Below are 15,973 nucleotides of genomic sequence, written 5' to 3' on the forward strand. Positions count from 1 at the left end.
GTCAATGTTCCCAGCTATAATCTTTATTACAATAATTAGAAGGTATCCAGCTACAGTATAGAGGACTTTTTTGTTTAAACATCCTGCTTACACCCTGTATATAGTCACACTCCCTCATTATAATACATCTATGAGCACTGCAATTACTTAATGGAAAGAGTCTGGTGTCACAACATGTATGGAGTGGAAAAAGTGTGTGAGCAGGATTAATGCAGTCATGTTTTAAAGCCAAAAAAACTAAACCATCCCAGAAATGTGGTGGGAGTGACGAGCCACAACATGACCCTGCAGGAGTTAACCGCCCTTAACTCGACTGTAGTCATCAGACTTAATCCAGATTATTTCAGACCACTAGGCGTACACCCATGGTTCCTCTGCCTATCTTGTCCTGTTTAGGTTATTTTAAGCACTTCACTTGGTTTGCTGCAGGGAGAATGAGAGTGAGTGCCCTGTGATGTGGGAACAAATATCTTTCCACATCTTGTTTGGTGGTTAGACTTGCGGCGATAAGGCTCACATGCTCACACACTTACTCACGCTCATATTAAGTGGAAACTCATAGGGAGAAAATGTAGGTTCCTCCCTATGAGTTTCACAGCTGCTAATGCCAGACTCAAGTTGAGGTGTCAGAATCACACACATCACTCTTATTTCCTCTGGATATCTCACAGCCTCTCTGTCCTTGCATTGTTAAAATTGTATTGTCCACATGCAACTGGATATTTAGCTTCTTCCATATTTCCGAAATATCTATGATGCATATGAGGTAATAAAACGGTCATTGGCAAAGAGAAAATTATTGAGGAATGCTCGGCCCCTACGTTGATGGAGCTCTTTCCTGCTGGGTTGGACATTTCTCTGGCATGATTTGCATCCACCTGTTACATAATTTGTCACCCATCTGTATTAAAATGTGAAATAGTCTATATGAGGCTGTTGATCAGACAACACACAGATTAGGAGATACAAATACATGTTGATAGCAGCTGTTGAAGGGCCTGACACAACCTCTGATGGCAACTGAGGAAAAATTGTGAAAAAACTGTTTGTCACTCTGAGGAGTTATATAGTCCAGGAACCATTTGTTCCGACTGATACAACTAGCTTGATATGAACAGTGGACAAAAGCACATAGCACAGTGTGCTCAGGTCCATCTGATCAACTGTCATTTAATATTACTCCTGGTGTGTTATCTGATTGCTCTGTTGCCCAGAGTCCAAGGAGAGTTGCATAATATGCTGGGACACTATATTCTTTGCACATGTGACATGTTGTGTGTGGTCCTTACCTGTATGCAAATACAAACACAGACGTTCTCTTTTCCATTAATACCACATTTGAAATTGTTACTTGTCTGGCATCGTATTTCATGTACATTTATAATCTCAGCAGGTAAATACATTTTTTATTAAAATAAATGTTTTTAGCTGGCCATGGACAAACTGTGCCATGTGTCTTCTTTAAATGACCTCTTCATTGTTAGATAACAGTAACTCATTTTGAATGGCATGCCCCATGAAGTATTTTATGGCTGCATTCATGTTGTCCTAGAAAGGCTTTACATTACTGTGGGTGACATCCAGAGTCTCAGGCACAATTATAGGTTGACTGGCTGTCTACTTTTGATCTGGGGTGATATCAAGAACATAGTTAGATTGTGTGCCTATCTCATTCCAAATCAAAGATTAAGTTGTAGTATGTATGTTACACACATTTTGTACCATTTTAAAGTCAAGGCTGTCTCTGACTCACATTTGTTTTTATGTAAAGTATCGAGCCTCCTTTGCTACCCCTAAGGCTTAGTAAAAGGCGAGGATGACACAAGGTTATATGCATGCATAATACTTTTTTATTATACCATTCATACCTATATTTCAAATAATTCATCACCTCTTTCAAACATATTTATTTCAGTATGCAACACTTTTTTTTTCTGGTCTATATTTAAACAATCCTTGAAAGTTAAACATTTCCAAACTTTGAGTATAGTACATTAGCAATAACTGAAATGTCCTTCTATGTCTCTGCATCTTTTGGTTATTTTGAGCTCACATGCATACATCTGTTTCGCTGAATTGCATGAGATCATGGCTGTAAGAGTATGCCTTTTAAAGCTATCAGGCCGAGAAGCTTGGGTTGCCAGAACAAAGATAAGAAACCCATAAACTTTGATCTGTGACGTCTGTCCTTCCATGTGCTCAGACACCATCATGTTTCACTACAGGCCTCCGTGCAGAATTACCACACACCTGCATGTGTACCTCCACGTTGCATTTGTGTGTTGCCATTGGAGTACGATTTATCACACCTTCCCTCACGTCATAACTCACACCTACACGTGTGCTATTGAGGGCAATCAGGCTTTACTAGTTATTTAGTTCCTTGCAAAACCAGTTTGATCAATCTCATACTAAGCCTGTAATTGCAACGCAGTGCTAAATGGAGTTTGCTTGCAAGACTTCAAAAACAAGCATGCTACCTAATATAGTGAAAGCAAATAAATAAACACATACATTTAGTTTCCCCCATTACATCATGACATCAGATAACATGTTGTTCTAAGAACCATTCATTCAGGTTATGTAAATATATTTTTGTTCCAGCAATAATCCAAGCCCCCCACCCTCCCTGCATTTTGTGGTTAAGATATGCTCAAAATACCGGTGCTGTTGCCATGGTAATGTATCACTGTTAAGGCAGTGCAGTCACCAAGGCAACTGCCTATGTCCCACACCAGCTCTACCACATATACATACAACACAGACACAACACAGACAAATGAGCTCACTCATCCGAAAGAATAAGGCAAAACATTTGCTGATCAGCATTTTTGGGCTTCATCAATTAAACCATATATATATATAAGCTTGAGAAAAACACATTCAGCTTATTCTGTTTTGATGCAGGCAGCAGATGAGGGAGGTTTGGTTATTTTTAGATCTCAAAAAAGGAAATGATAATCTCCCTTCTCACCCTTCACTTTCCTTTGATGATGTTCACTGCACCAAACCCTCTAACATCCTGCACGGGCCGACAGATATGACATAACATAAAGCTTCACACGGATCAAAACAAGAAACTAATGCAGCCATAATTGGATTTAATATCCATTCAGGCTCAAAACCAGACAAAAAGGTGGTTGGTAATGCATTTGTTAAAAATATTTTTAGCATGAAGCATCTTTTAAGATATACATATGAAACTGCACACAGAGTATGGGTTTGTGGGTCATCTGAAGTCTCTGAGTGAACTGTGGATGTGTTTCTCCTGTTGGCTCATGTCTCCTGTTTGTTATAGACACACAAGTCGATTTGCACACAAGAAAACAAACAGAAGGCCTTTATATTTACACAGCCACCCCTTTCACACGCCATGTAACTGTCCAGAGATGAATCTGCTATTGTATCTACAACATCACCTAGCCTTTAGAAATGTCATTTGCTACCCCAACCTTCACTTAAGCAGGTGCGTCAACTCAGCATTCTAAACATAGTCATAAACCACCCAACCAGTGTTCCTGTAGACTTGCCAACGGGGTTTTCCGGTGCTTTTAATCTGATTAGGCTGACTGAATTTCACTATGGAGTTCGGTTGAGGTACATAACAGCTAATGGCTAACACCTTTCAAAGCTTCCTGCTTAGTTTGTAATGTTTGAAGTTTATAATCTGAGCCCTATTTCAGATCAGGCTCCGATGTCGCGGTACAGTGGCAACACGGCCAAAAACCTCCACTAAACAGCTTAATAATGAACTCTGTGGCTATGATGAAGCATGCAACGCAAGGTTTGCAGTATTTGTATTTATGCTGTCTCGTGCATGTTTGAGCAAACAAAGGACAAATCCTGAAAGCCTGTTTTCCTCGCAGAGGCTTTCCTGTGGATGGATGTTATCTAAATTATAGCAGTAACGTACAAAGGAAGCAATCAGCACCAGGCACAAACAGGCTTCTAATCACATTGTAAGTCGTTGTTACTTACTGTACTGTACCCAATATACAAGCTGTTAATAAACTTTTCAATCAATCAATCACTTCACAGAAACTCACACATCAGTTGTCGTGATCCTTCATCAGCTACTTGCATCACTTCTAAACCAAATGGTTTTTATATTCAGTCTGCTTAGGAAATATTCCACCCATCTGTCAATTGTCACCGACACAAGACCTAAGATCATGTTCATCGAAACCATTTCCAGACAAGCCTACAGTGATTTTGTCTCTTCATTTCGAAGTTCAAGCTTCAGATTCCATATCAATGCAGATCGATTGGTATCTCGTCCTAAAGCCAGCAATACCGTTTTTCCTATTTTTAGTGCATAGGCCTACAGTGAGCCAAGTGACCATTGTAATACATGGATCTATTGAAGATTTATGGCCTTAAATTGTTCTACTTGTCTAGTTTACAAAAAATCTGTCAACCTGTTTATATTGGTCTGGATAGGTCAAAAATGTTTTTTTAGTGGATCCAAATCCATTATGTCTTCATAGACTTACCCGTTAGATATACAAAGTGAGCATTAGAACATATTTTTGCCTCCAATGAATGACACCTTAAAGGTGGGGTAGGTAATTTTGGAGAAACCAGCTCGAGTCGAGTGCGCTAGAATTTGAAAATACCCGACCGGAAAAAATCATTTACAGCGCTACGGCTTCCACAGATGACATTTTTCTTTGTATTTATTGTCAAAGCATTTAATATATTCATTGCTATCTATCGGGATGTTAAGAGCATTCCATGGAATATAACACAAAGAGTTTCTGAAATAAATTACATACCCCACCTTTAATAAGTGTACACATTGTGTTGTGAGAGCGATGCATCACTTTGGTTTGCTAAAGTGTTCTTTGCAGTTGAACTGTGTGATGACCCTGGGCTCTTATGTCTCTTGTGTTTTGCTATGCGATACTCCCTCCTCCAGTGTGTGAGTGACAAGGTGGTGCATCAGCAGATAACCCTAACCCTGTGTATGGTTAATGATGATAGATTCATGGTAAAATGTCACTATTTTCCATACAGTATTCGACTCAAAAAGTTGACTCATGGTTTCCACAGCTTGCATACTTATGTTACAACTCTCCAGCTGGATCCCAGATCTGGTGTCAGCATCCCGCTCACATTTCATTTTCCATCCCCCACTTCTTCACTTCTTGTCCAGTGAATGCATATTATTGTAACAAACACAACACAGACAGTATTTTTTACAACAAATGAATGCCTTTATTTTTTAAGACACTGTTAACACACAGATACAAGAGACACATCGGCTCCTGCAATAACAAAATAAATCAAAGTCGGTATCATAACAGATAGAGTGGTAATATGGAATGTAGCCGTTTTCCATTTAAGTTTTTAAACAATCATTTCAAATAAATAGCCTCTATTCAATCTTTGTAGCTAGTGTTTTTAAATCAATATATTCTCTTTGTTTAGTCAAAGTTTCAGGAATGAAGGAGAAAATCAGACAAAGACAGTGACAAAACAAAGATATTACTTATTCAAAGGTTCTTTAAATTATAGGAAAGAAAGTAAAGGGAAGAAAGCAAATGTTGAAAAAAGGCAAATCCCTTCTTCTAGAGCTAAATAAACTTGTTCTTCCAGCAAAAAGTGTAAATCCAAGTGCCCGTAGACACTTGTTTGTTGCAGAAGTCTTACGAGACACCAATATAAACACGTAATGTCCTTTTCAGAAGCTTAAGTTGTCAATTGCTACATGGCTGCTGACCTAGCCAGCCAAGGTCAGCTTATACAGTCAACTTCCCCCCTAATAATGTGCTGTGCTGCGGGGGACCTGCAGTCCAAACTTCTTACAAAAAAACGTATGTCATATCACAGGTAAAGCACCACGTCAGGTTCCTAGAACTACACTTAAGCTTCAATTCTCTCTGCCTCGCTCTTTCTCTCTCAGAGAGAACTTAACAGTAAAGAAACTCATCTGTACCAGAGGAGGAGAGGGGGGGGGGTCCTAGAATCCTACAGGAGTCCCTGTGTTTGTTTAGAGACCGCCGCCTCATACAACATTTCTCCTACCATGAAAGAAAAGGACCAGTCCCAGAAAGAGAAAAGTGCAAGTAAGGGCACAGGCAGCCCTGTCCTCTGGCAGGTGAGGGAGAGCGCAGGAAGGGCCGCATAGACTCTACCCTGTCCCCGAGATGAGGTTCCCCCCAAGCAGAAGGGGGGTCAGACCCTCAAGTAGGCGTAAGGGCAATGCACCTTAGAGTAGCAAGGTTTCAGCTCTATGAGCTCTTCCCATGCTTGAAATTAAGACCATGTTGGCTTCAGTCCAGCCTCAGTCAGTACTGTGATCCTCCAGCTGGGAGATGATAGTGATCAGGTTCTGGAGGCCGAAAATGAACCCACTGTCCTGGCCTTCATGCACCACACTGTCCTCTCCGTAGTGCCGACAGGTGGTGTGAGCAAAGTCAATCATGCGCACGTCTGCCGTGGTGCTGCTGGACTCTCCTGCGCTGTGGGAGGAGCGACTGCTGTTGCTCCCTCCCGCCACACTAGCACTGCCCCCGGCTGAGGAGGAACAACGGAAGCCAAAAGCCCCTTCCTCCTCCTCCTCATCATCTACCTCCTCTTCTTCATCATCATCATCATCATCAGAGGGTTCATCCTCGTCACCTTCTTCCCCACCACGGTGTCTAGGTCTAGGAGGAGTCCTGTGAGGGTCTCCGTCGTAGATGATGAGCAGGGAGCTGGAGTAGAAGCGGTAGGACTCGCAGGCCTCGAGGGCAGCTTGCATTTCCCGGAGTCTGCGCAGCACCGGGGACAGCAGCTCTCTCCGCAGGCGGCGCCCGTTGTGGAAGAACTGGTAGAGCGCCTCTTTGAAGCCTGCAAGGGTCAACTTACGGCCGTGGTACTTATTCATGAACATCAGCTGGCCTGAGTCGGACTGGTACACCTGCAGACACACAGAATCATGAGCACTACTGATCCAAATGTAACCAATACAAACGACTTCAATGCAAAGGAGTTTTTTCTGTATCATACCTGCATGCCACAAAGTCGCACTCCAATAGAGGCGGATGTGCTCTGCTGACACTTGCGAATCTGATTGGCTTTCTTCTCCTCTGATGCATCATCCCCATGTTGGCGAGTTCCCATCTTCAAATCTAAGACACATGGTACTGTGTAGCGCCACGTCAGGTTTTCCAATAGAATAAATTCTGTTAAAGGGGGTCAAGGATCAAATAACAACAATAGTCCCATAAACGCTCAGAATATATAAGCTTATATTAACATCAAAGACTCATCAGTCTATTTTACTGCACATTGGAGACACCCGGTAGCAGATGTTCATTCATGAAAGGATACTGTATTGGTTGCGATGTTTTGCATTGTCCTTCATCCTCTGTAAGTGCTGCTGGTGGCATTTAAGACTCCAGGGGTTGTGTTTGATCTGTGGCACCACGTTGCCTTTTTCCAGGCTGAAGTATAGAACCTCTGCCTTCTGCTGCTGCTGCACCTCCTCCCGGTTAAAACTGCAAAGTGGAAAACAAAGGAAACATGTTTAGTGTTACAGAACTTTATCATGAATAGTCTAGTCGTTTTTTTTTTTTTAAACATTAAAGTGGCATCTTCACCTCATGATCTTTTCTTCTTTACGGCTGTGTCGAGTTCTTTCTTTGCTGTAGTTTTCATTTTCCAAAAGCAACGAGGACTGCTTCTTTTTGCTCAACTTCAGCATCTTGCTCTTAGGCTCACAGTCTGTGGAGGGATCTTTGTTTTCCAGATCCCCTGACTCACTGTGGAGAGGGTAGGCGATGAGGCACAGGTTCCCTTCCTCATCCTCTTCAAAACTGACCGACACTACACCTGAGAGAAGGTGAGATGAAGCAGCAGAGTGGTTATGAGTACTGACCTATTTTATATCAATATAGATTGTTATATTTTGGTAATAGTTCGTAATAATGGGTAAAATACTAGGAAATCATTTATCATTAAATGTTTGAATCCACATTTAAAAACACATTTCTGCAAAGATGTTGACACACTCGGACAGTAATTTGCTTGTTCACATTTCCACATGCACAAACACACACTAATGGTAAATGGAAGTAACTGTAGATGTGAAATAAATATGAAGTGAAAGGCAGACAGAGAATTTGTATAGACCACAAACAGTATTTGAAGGACTCGTGATTAAAGAAAGGAGACAAATACCACACGAGGCTGAAATGTGTCAAACTGAGCAGGACATTTATTTAAAAATTGCTAAACATCCTCATGAAACACACACACAATAACTCATAAAACAGAGTTACAAGCCATCTGCAATGACATGAGAAAATGAAGTACAGTTCCCACTTTCCACATACAAAAACATACATCAAACACCTAAAGAAGAAACAGAGTGGTGCTTAACCCCATTACAGACAGTCAGGTTCATACCATGATTCAGTGACATTTGGCCTGTATACACAGTTTATTAAGCAGGCCTTTAATAGAACAAGAACAATTGCATTTTTCCCCCAGATTTGTTGAGGTGAATATCAACCAAAGTTTTAGAAACAGTTAAAAAAAACATTTATTTTTCTTAATGATCAAAAAGACACATTATTGACAACACTTATTTATTACACGATCCAAGAAAAGTCCCCCTGGTAGTCCCCCCCCGCCCCTGGTAAAGGTCCCTAAAAGGGCCTGTGTGTTGTGAGTCTCTGTGTGGGGTGGGGGATGTGTCGCACTTGGAAAAGAAACCACAGCTGCAGCGGCTAATAGAGATTAACCACAGACAGGAAGTAGTGATGAGGCTGAAACTGGTATAGAAGAGATAGTGGCAGAAACAGCCGCAGCATCCAACACAAGTTGTAGTCATATTAAAAGGTGACCTATCATGCAAAATGCACTTTTGTACGACTTTTATGTATGAATGTGTCCCCGGTGTTCCAGGAAACTCACCAAGTGTCAGAAAACACAACCCTTTCTATTTTCCTCCGTAACCAAATCTCTTAAAAAGGGGCTGCAATGGATCTGATACAGACTGATCCAGATTTGAACATGTCTGTGACGTCACAGAAGTGGTGCTACGGCTATTGGGCCAACTCCACCAATCAGGAGGACACAGCCACGGACATTGCCGTTCGAAAGCGCTGGAGACGCTGTAGTACATATGCCAGGCCTGTAAATGGTGCTGTTCTCACAGAATCAGCCCATGCAAAGACAGTGTTAAATTGAGCGAAATGAGGAATGGCTAAAATGCATGATCTGTTTGGTATTTTGAAAAATAAAAAGTATAAATATGTCTTATATAGGTATGGTCCTACACTATATTATTCAAATATAGCATGATAGGTCCACTTTAATAACAGCCCCTCGATAAAAGAAAATAAACTTTGATTTAGAACAACCTGACCAAACAAAGAAATGCGTCTGAGTGCGTGTGCATGTTAAATAGCGGGCCTGAGGACCCAGCATCCGCATCTCTTCCGCAGCCAGAGGCTAATGTCATGCGCACTGACTGACATCACCATCCTGTAGGAGGCCCGGAGCGTGTCCTCACACCGTCCACCCAGAGCTGCAATGTCATCACACCACCTCAGTGAGTGTGGGAACATATGAGTCATTTCAGTAAAAGGCCTAATCAATTAGTGTATTAGGTGCCTCTATTAAGATTGTAATATTCTGATAATATACAGTGGATGTAATATAACAGCCCTGGTTTGAAAGAGTAGCAAATCGTTACCAATGACCCTTGTTTCATTAGGTTCAAAAGTTCAAAGCTGACATTCATGTCTGTATATTGAGTCCTTCACACAGTGATTAACACTAGATGCAGACAATTTTACAATGTTTCATTACAGTGTGTTTTGTTGTTAAATTCATCATAACAGGCCAATGTCAGGTGTCCCTGAAATGGTCTCTTAATGATTATATCTAGAAAAAAAATAAAAATTCTTTAAAAAACCAAAGCAAAAACTCTTCCCATTATTACTGTGTGAATGTAATAGGGTCAGAGGCCCCAGGAGTCCGAATGGCTTTTTTCCTCTACTATTTACCCTCCTGGGTATTTTCTGAGATCCATTCTGAATTAACCAGTCAGGAACCAGTGTGTGTCCCAACTCCGTCATACAGGCCCTTATCAGTATAGCATGTACTAATGATACAGTTGGCAAGATCAGTTGGTAGAACAGCAAGACACAGTGTGACCATGTTTGTATGATGTTGGTGGAAATATACTCAAGTGATCTGCCCCATTTATTTGTGATCCCTGTGGAAGGAATTCATCTCCTCTTGTAACCGAAGCCATCTTAAAACCGACGCAAAACACTTGTAGGGACTAGGGAGCTTTAGTTTCTTTCCAGGCCCTCAGCCTGGATGCCACTTGAACCCCCACCCCCCCCCCAGTTTGAGATAAAAGCCTCATCTAGAAAAAATGCTGTGGTGTCATTGATCCAGTCACATTGGGTTACAATTGAAAATAGAATAGGGTCTATCTGTGGGTATAAAAAAAACATATTGCAGTGTGTTGTGTACGCCGTGTTCTTTTAACCCTTGCAGCAATCAATTTAAATGAGACTTTGCTCAAAGCTAAATAAAATCCTTACGATCTGAACAAATACATATTTGCAAAGCAATATTTTTTTCAATGAAGATTTATTGCACACTGTTAAAACAAGAATTGAAAAGCATAATATGAAAGGTAGCAGCTTTGCACCAAAACATCATTTAGGTTGACACTTCCTGCAGATTTGGGATGGGGGTCTTACCTTTATACTGAGGGGTGAATTTCCTCATCTCTGGAGGGAGGCTCTTGTAGAACTGGTGCTCCCGTGGGATGAGGGGCTTGCATATTGTTTGTTCCCCAAATCGCAGCACACAGGAGTGGCCTCCTACCTGGTGCACGAAGGGCTCAAGCATTACCCCTTTCCCGGGGTAAGGAGTCCCGTCCGCCTGCATGAGGGCTTCCAGAGCGGGACTCATTCTCACTCCGCATCGGACAAGTGAGCTGTGGGGCCCCACGCTGCTCGCGAGGCAGGAGGCTCGAGCTCTCGCCTGGCTCCCTATCCTCGAGCTCTTCTGTGTTGGCTCGCGCGGGGGCGCTATTGTCACCTGCTCAAGCGCAGCCGTGAAAAAACAAAGGGCTGGACAGGAAGGACACGGTCACCGACAAAATCCCTTATTCCCTTTCTGTTCCTTTACGGAGGACAAATGATAAAACTCCTTCACTTGGTTGGATGATCTCCTTGAATTTACGTGTAATAAAGCGCTATTTATGCCGTTTTAAGGCTGCTTAAAACGTTTTCGAAACGACGTATGTTTCCCTCGTCTGGTTGTTACTGAAACTGACGACAGGGCTGATCCGAGAGCTTGAAAATCAGCAAGGGCAACAGGGAAGCTCCTCCTCTCCTCTCAGCTGACCAATCACAAAGCCGGTGCTGTCGCTGGGAGGAGACAAGGCACCTAGAAGAGGATCAAGCAGATCGAGCAAACAAAGAGGAAGGAGAGAAATCAGGGGGGAGGGGAGACCAGGAAAAACACGACCTAAAAACACAATCCTGAGGGTATATCTGTAATAGCGAGTTACATTTTTCTTGTTATTTGAATACAGGGTGCATGTTGCATTTTTAAGTTTAATCTTTTTCTTGCTAAATCAAATATCCGCGGAAGCAAACTGCAGCAAGGAATTTAAAATGGCAAGGAAATCGAAACGTCAAACAAACCATTTCCTTTCCATTGTACTTTTTCGATTTACGTTTTAATGTCTCATAAATAAGAATGTCTCATCATTTTTACATGATATGGGATGGAATGTTAATTACTTTAAACTGAAGATATCATCATTCAGGCAGAGTTGATCGATTAAGGGTTGAAACAAAAACAATTTATTATTGTAATCTATCAAATGATGAGTTTCAAGATTATTTGCGAGATTGGACATTTAAGTCGTTACGACAATAAGCGTGTTCGGACCAATAGGATTGCATTAAAAAAACACAATTGGGTTGCATAAGGGTTCAAATGTAATTACAGGTCTGAATACCTTTATTATTTGTCCCTCAGAGGGTACATTTACAAGATGTTAGTGAGAAATTGGCATTTGGTCCAGAAAGTCCAGTTGGAATAATACATTCATTCATTCGGTTTACTCCACGACAATTCCAGTGAAAGCTACTCACCCAAAAACAATGTTTGCTTTGCTATATGTACTGTATGCTTACAAGTAGGTTGTTTGGCTCACTGCCTTTCCCTGACCACAACCAAAATACTTTACATTTGAGATGACATAACAAAATAAAATTACCTTTTTAGCTACAGCGAAAGCAACGATTGATCCTTCATTGATTGACATTTCATAACACAATAAATAAGTGCAATTGTTTACAGTTTGGGGTGTAAAGTCACCAATTCAACAGAAGTTGATGGGACAACGCACTCTTCTTATTCTCCTATTCTCCTTGATTTTCTGGCTTATGACCCAGAAATGGATCTCAGTGCTCCCTCTTGAAGAATGTCCTATTTACTAAAATGCATCATCAGACAGTAGACTATTATTACATACTGTATTGGTACTCTACTAGAATGTGCACCTGCGTACATTTCACCAATACACTTCATTGCCAATTATGTTTTATTGTGCTGTGGCAAGAGTTGAGCCAGGTTCAATAATAATTTGCATTATTAAATATTTGTTTTTATAATAGAATATCAATGGACAAACATTCCTAAGTGGAGGTTGTGCGTTATATCTGCAAAAACATTGACTCAGTATAAAGTAAAGTTTCAGACCAAACTGGAAACTTAATTGTGAGTGGTAAATTACCTAATGATTCTGACTGGTGTGCCACAACAGACAAAGCTTTGGATCTGTCTGCAAGCTCGGGTCACTGAGACAGGCACAGTCTAATCACATACTAATCTCTGATGTTCCAGTTCTGCACTGGGATTACAAATGGGAAGAAAGGATCTCAAACCCAAGCAGGGAGTGGATTAAATGATCAGCACTTGAACAGGGGACCCACTCTTCTATTTTCACCGGTCTCACAGGTATAAGAGAATGAGAACCAAAAAAAGCAAAGGGAGATAGTTTGTTTACAGTAATGTGTGTGTGTCTGTGTCAGACATTCTGGGTTTCCCAGATGTTCTGATCCCAGGATCAACAGAACAATACTGGCTTAATCATGCGAGTACATTTTTCGGGAAAGAAATCCATGGCCGTGTCGTTTTACCGTGAAAAGGCTTTACTTGTGTGTGATTACAAAAAGTTAAGAATGGGCCTCAACACTGGGGTTGGGGATCAACGTGTGTGTTTATGTGAGTGTGCTCTAAACTGTATAAAGTCCAAAGATTTAATTCTAACTCTTTTTCATAGATACCTTCACCACATAAAAAGCATATTTCCACTATGGGTATCATAGTCCTACCAATCTTGAAACTGAAATAAGACATTGAACTCTTCAACACTGTCACCAGGAGAAACCGTGACTCCACAAATCCCACTACATACAGTATGAAGGATACAAGAAAGTGTGTGTTCATGTGTATGAGTTGCCGACTTTCTAGCCAGTCACCATGGCCTTACTGATGCGTCAGTGTTATGTCAACTTAGCATGGTTTCCCCTCTTATGTTATGGGTCCGTGCTCAAGGACAATAGATCTAGGCTGTGCCACAGAGCCCTCAATCCAGCTATGAAACAGAGCAGTGAATCAGTGATGCAATGTCCAACAAACTCCTCCTTGCACATTGTATAATGCGTGGCCTTCTATAAACACAAGAGCCATTGTAAACTCCATCCACCAGAGATACAGCAGGGGTCTCTAGATATCCAGCAGTGTACAAAAACAGCAGCACTTACAGAAATGTTTTCTTCTTTTTAATAGGGTACACTTATTTTGGGTGCACCAATCTAACACAGCCGACACTTTTACTGATGATACCATTTGTTACAATATCATTGTAAAACTGTAAAGCTCCGACTATCATCTTCAACTTATTTTTTGTGACGGAGCACGTGCCTTTTTCATGGATTTGTTTTTTTTATACAAGCAAAGGTGTAAATAGTGAAATTAAATGTGGCAGCATTCAATTTAGCTGTTTTAATTTCAGGTTCCTGGCTGGTACTGTGCACACTGGCTCAGTGACTGTTACTTTCACTGGGACATTTTAATACAATGGAGGCATTGTCAAATACCTGTACCTTCTCTACTGTGATGACTCAAAATGTCCGCTGGGAAAAGGCCCATACATAAAATATTAAAAAATGATTTAAAATGTGTGAATAACAGTTTTTTGGTCTTGCATTGGTAAAGCAATGGAAAAGAAGAGGTTGGATCAGATTTTTTTTTTTTTACCAATGTGCTACATTTGCATTAGTACAAACAAAAAATATACACTGTAACAGGTTTTTCCAAGTGTTTCATATTGTAGAACCAAACGTTCAATTAAGCACACCTCTGATGAAGCCACTTGAGTGTTCCTTGTCCAAGTAAGCTTCTTTTGCCTGTGTTTGCCTCATTATGGAGTGTCAAACTGTAATGGGCTCATGGTAAACCCCCTGTTACTGACACAGTTAGTGAGAACCCTAGATGTATATACTGTTTTTCCACAAGAATGACGGGGGGCAACAATGGGTCCATTTCGCACTCAAAAACAAATGTATACTAAGGTGACATTTATTTGATCTGAATTGGTTTTAATCAGTGGTTTATGGTTCTTCAAGAGAAAATATTTCAAGTATGGCAACTAAATGGTAACCAGATATACTGCCATGTATTATAGGGAAGGTTATTGGATGTCTTCCGTCTATGCATGGATTTTAAATGATTAGGTTTTTTTTGTTTTAAATGCTCCTTCCACCCCAGGAATACACAGTGCAATGTCAGTACAGTACGGCTAAGGGGTAACATGTATTCAGTAAGGAAAGGAGCACCTTGAAATTCCTGTGTGGGGGAAATCACAACAATGTTATTCTACCAACTTGGCACCCTACATTCAAATCTAGTTTGTCCATAAATCCTTCCCCTCAGTCCAAGACACGTGAGGTAGTGAAACATGGGTGGGTATGAGAGCTTGCCTCAGAGAGGGGATTGGCCCATATGCTGCCTCGTACAGGCTATGGGCCGCTCTTGTCATGTGTTGATATTGATGAGTGTTGCTGGCACTCTGACACTCAATGTCGAGTCAAGAGGACATCCCTGTTTACTTGTTTTGCTCCCCACCCACGTTCCTCATGCCATTCATTCCACATTTTCCCGTCTGCTAATGGAAGAAAAGTCTCACCTGATTACACCACACTGACCACTTGATGATAAAAATACGATAAAATCAGACTTTTGTCATTGGCTGTTTATCTAAAAACGGCATTAAAAATGAACCAATTCTAACCAATAAGTGGCGATTTCCCCAGTTTTTTTCTTCTAAATAAAATACAGAAAATGTTGATTGCAACAGAAATTATTTTACATTTTAAAATAATTTGTAGATCACCAGTTCATTTCATTACTTGCCTGTAATGATGAGGAATAATTCTGAGTCCCTGGAAAGCTATTTGGTCGAACAGTTAATACAATCATAAAACATCCGTCAGACACTCCTAGATCCCTAATCCACCTCACAAGCTTTACTTCATAATCTTCAAGTGCATTGAAACATTGCTCATATGCATTCCCCAAGCCCATTAAATGTTAGCATGTGCCTGTGTCTGTGCTGCACTGATCTACGGCCAGCCCAATAAAAGCAAGTCCATCAAGGTCCCAGGTAGTGAAATAATTGGAGGTTTATTAATGAAACCTTGACTAAACTGCATGCAGCTCTGTATTCCAAAGAGAAGCAAACTCACATTCACTTGAACAAACTGATACTGCATAAACAATCTGTGGAATCTACTTAATATCATGTGTTAGTGAAAATGGAGGACATGCATATCTCCATTGCATTGTTAAAAATCATTGAAGCCTCCTTAGACTGTTAGAGATAATACCTCGCTATCAGCTTCACACTTTCAGCCTGTCAGTAAACAAGACCCTGACC

At 40.9% G+C, this 15,973-nt stretch overlaps 1 protein-coding gene across 1 annotated transcript; it reads right to left on the reverse strand.

Annotated features, from left to right (window-relative positions):
* Positions 1-5,192: 5,192 nt before the first annotated feature.
* ip6k2b (inositol hexakisphosphate kinase 2b) lies at positions 5,193-11,308 on the reverse strand. Its single transcript, XM_079681610.1, has 5 exons — positions 10,713-11,308; positions 7,587-7,818; positions 7,318-7,484; positions 6,994-7,169; positions 5,193-6,904 (listed from the first exon to the last, which is right to left on the reverse strand). The coding sequence occupies exons 1-5, from the start codon at positions 10,924-10,926 to the stop codon at positions 6,287-6,289; spliced, it is 1,407 nt and encodes a 468-aa protein (XP_079537736.1). The 5' UTR covers positions 10,927-11,308; the 3' UTR covers positions 5,193-6,286.
* Between the last annotated feature and the right edge of the window lie 4,665 nt (positions 11,309-15,973).

This window comes from Notothenia rossii (genome assembly GCF_949606895.1).
Source record: "Notothenia rossii genome assembly, chromosome: 5".
Taxonomy (NCBI): Eukaryota; Metazoa; Chordata; class Actinopteri; order Perciformes; family Nototheniidae; genus Notothenia; species Notothenia rossii.

Excerpts from the sequence above, each read along its gene's own strand:
- ip6k2b (XM_079681610.1), bottom strand. The coding sequence starts at position 10,926 with ATGAGTCCCGCTCTGGAAGCCCTCATGCAGGCGGACGGGACTCCTTAC. Across the intron at positions 7,819-10,712 it reads ATTCACCCCTCAGTATAAAG|GTGTAGTGTCGGTCAGTTTT; the intron begins GTAAGACCCCCA and ends ACCTTCTCTCAG. Across the intron at positions 7,485-7,586 it reads AAAGAAGAAAAGATCATGAG|TTTTAACCGGGAGGAGGTGC; the intron begins GTGAAGATGCCA and ends TCCACTTTGCAG.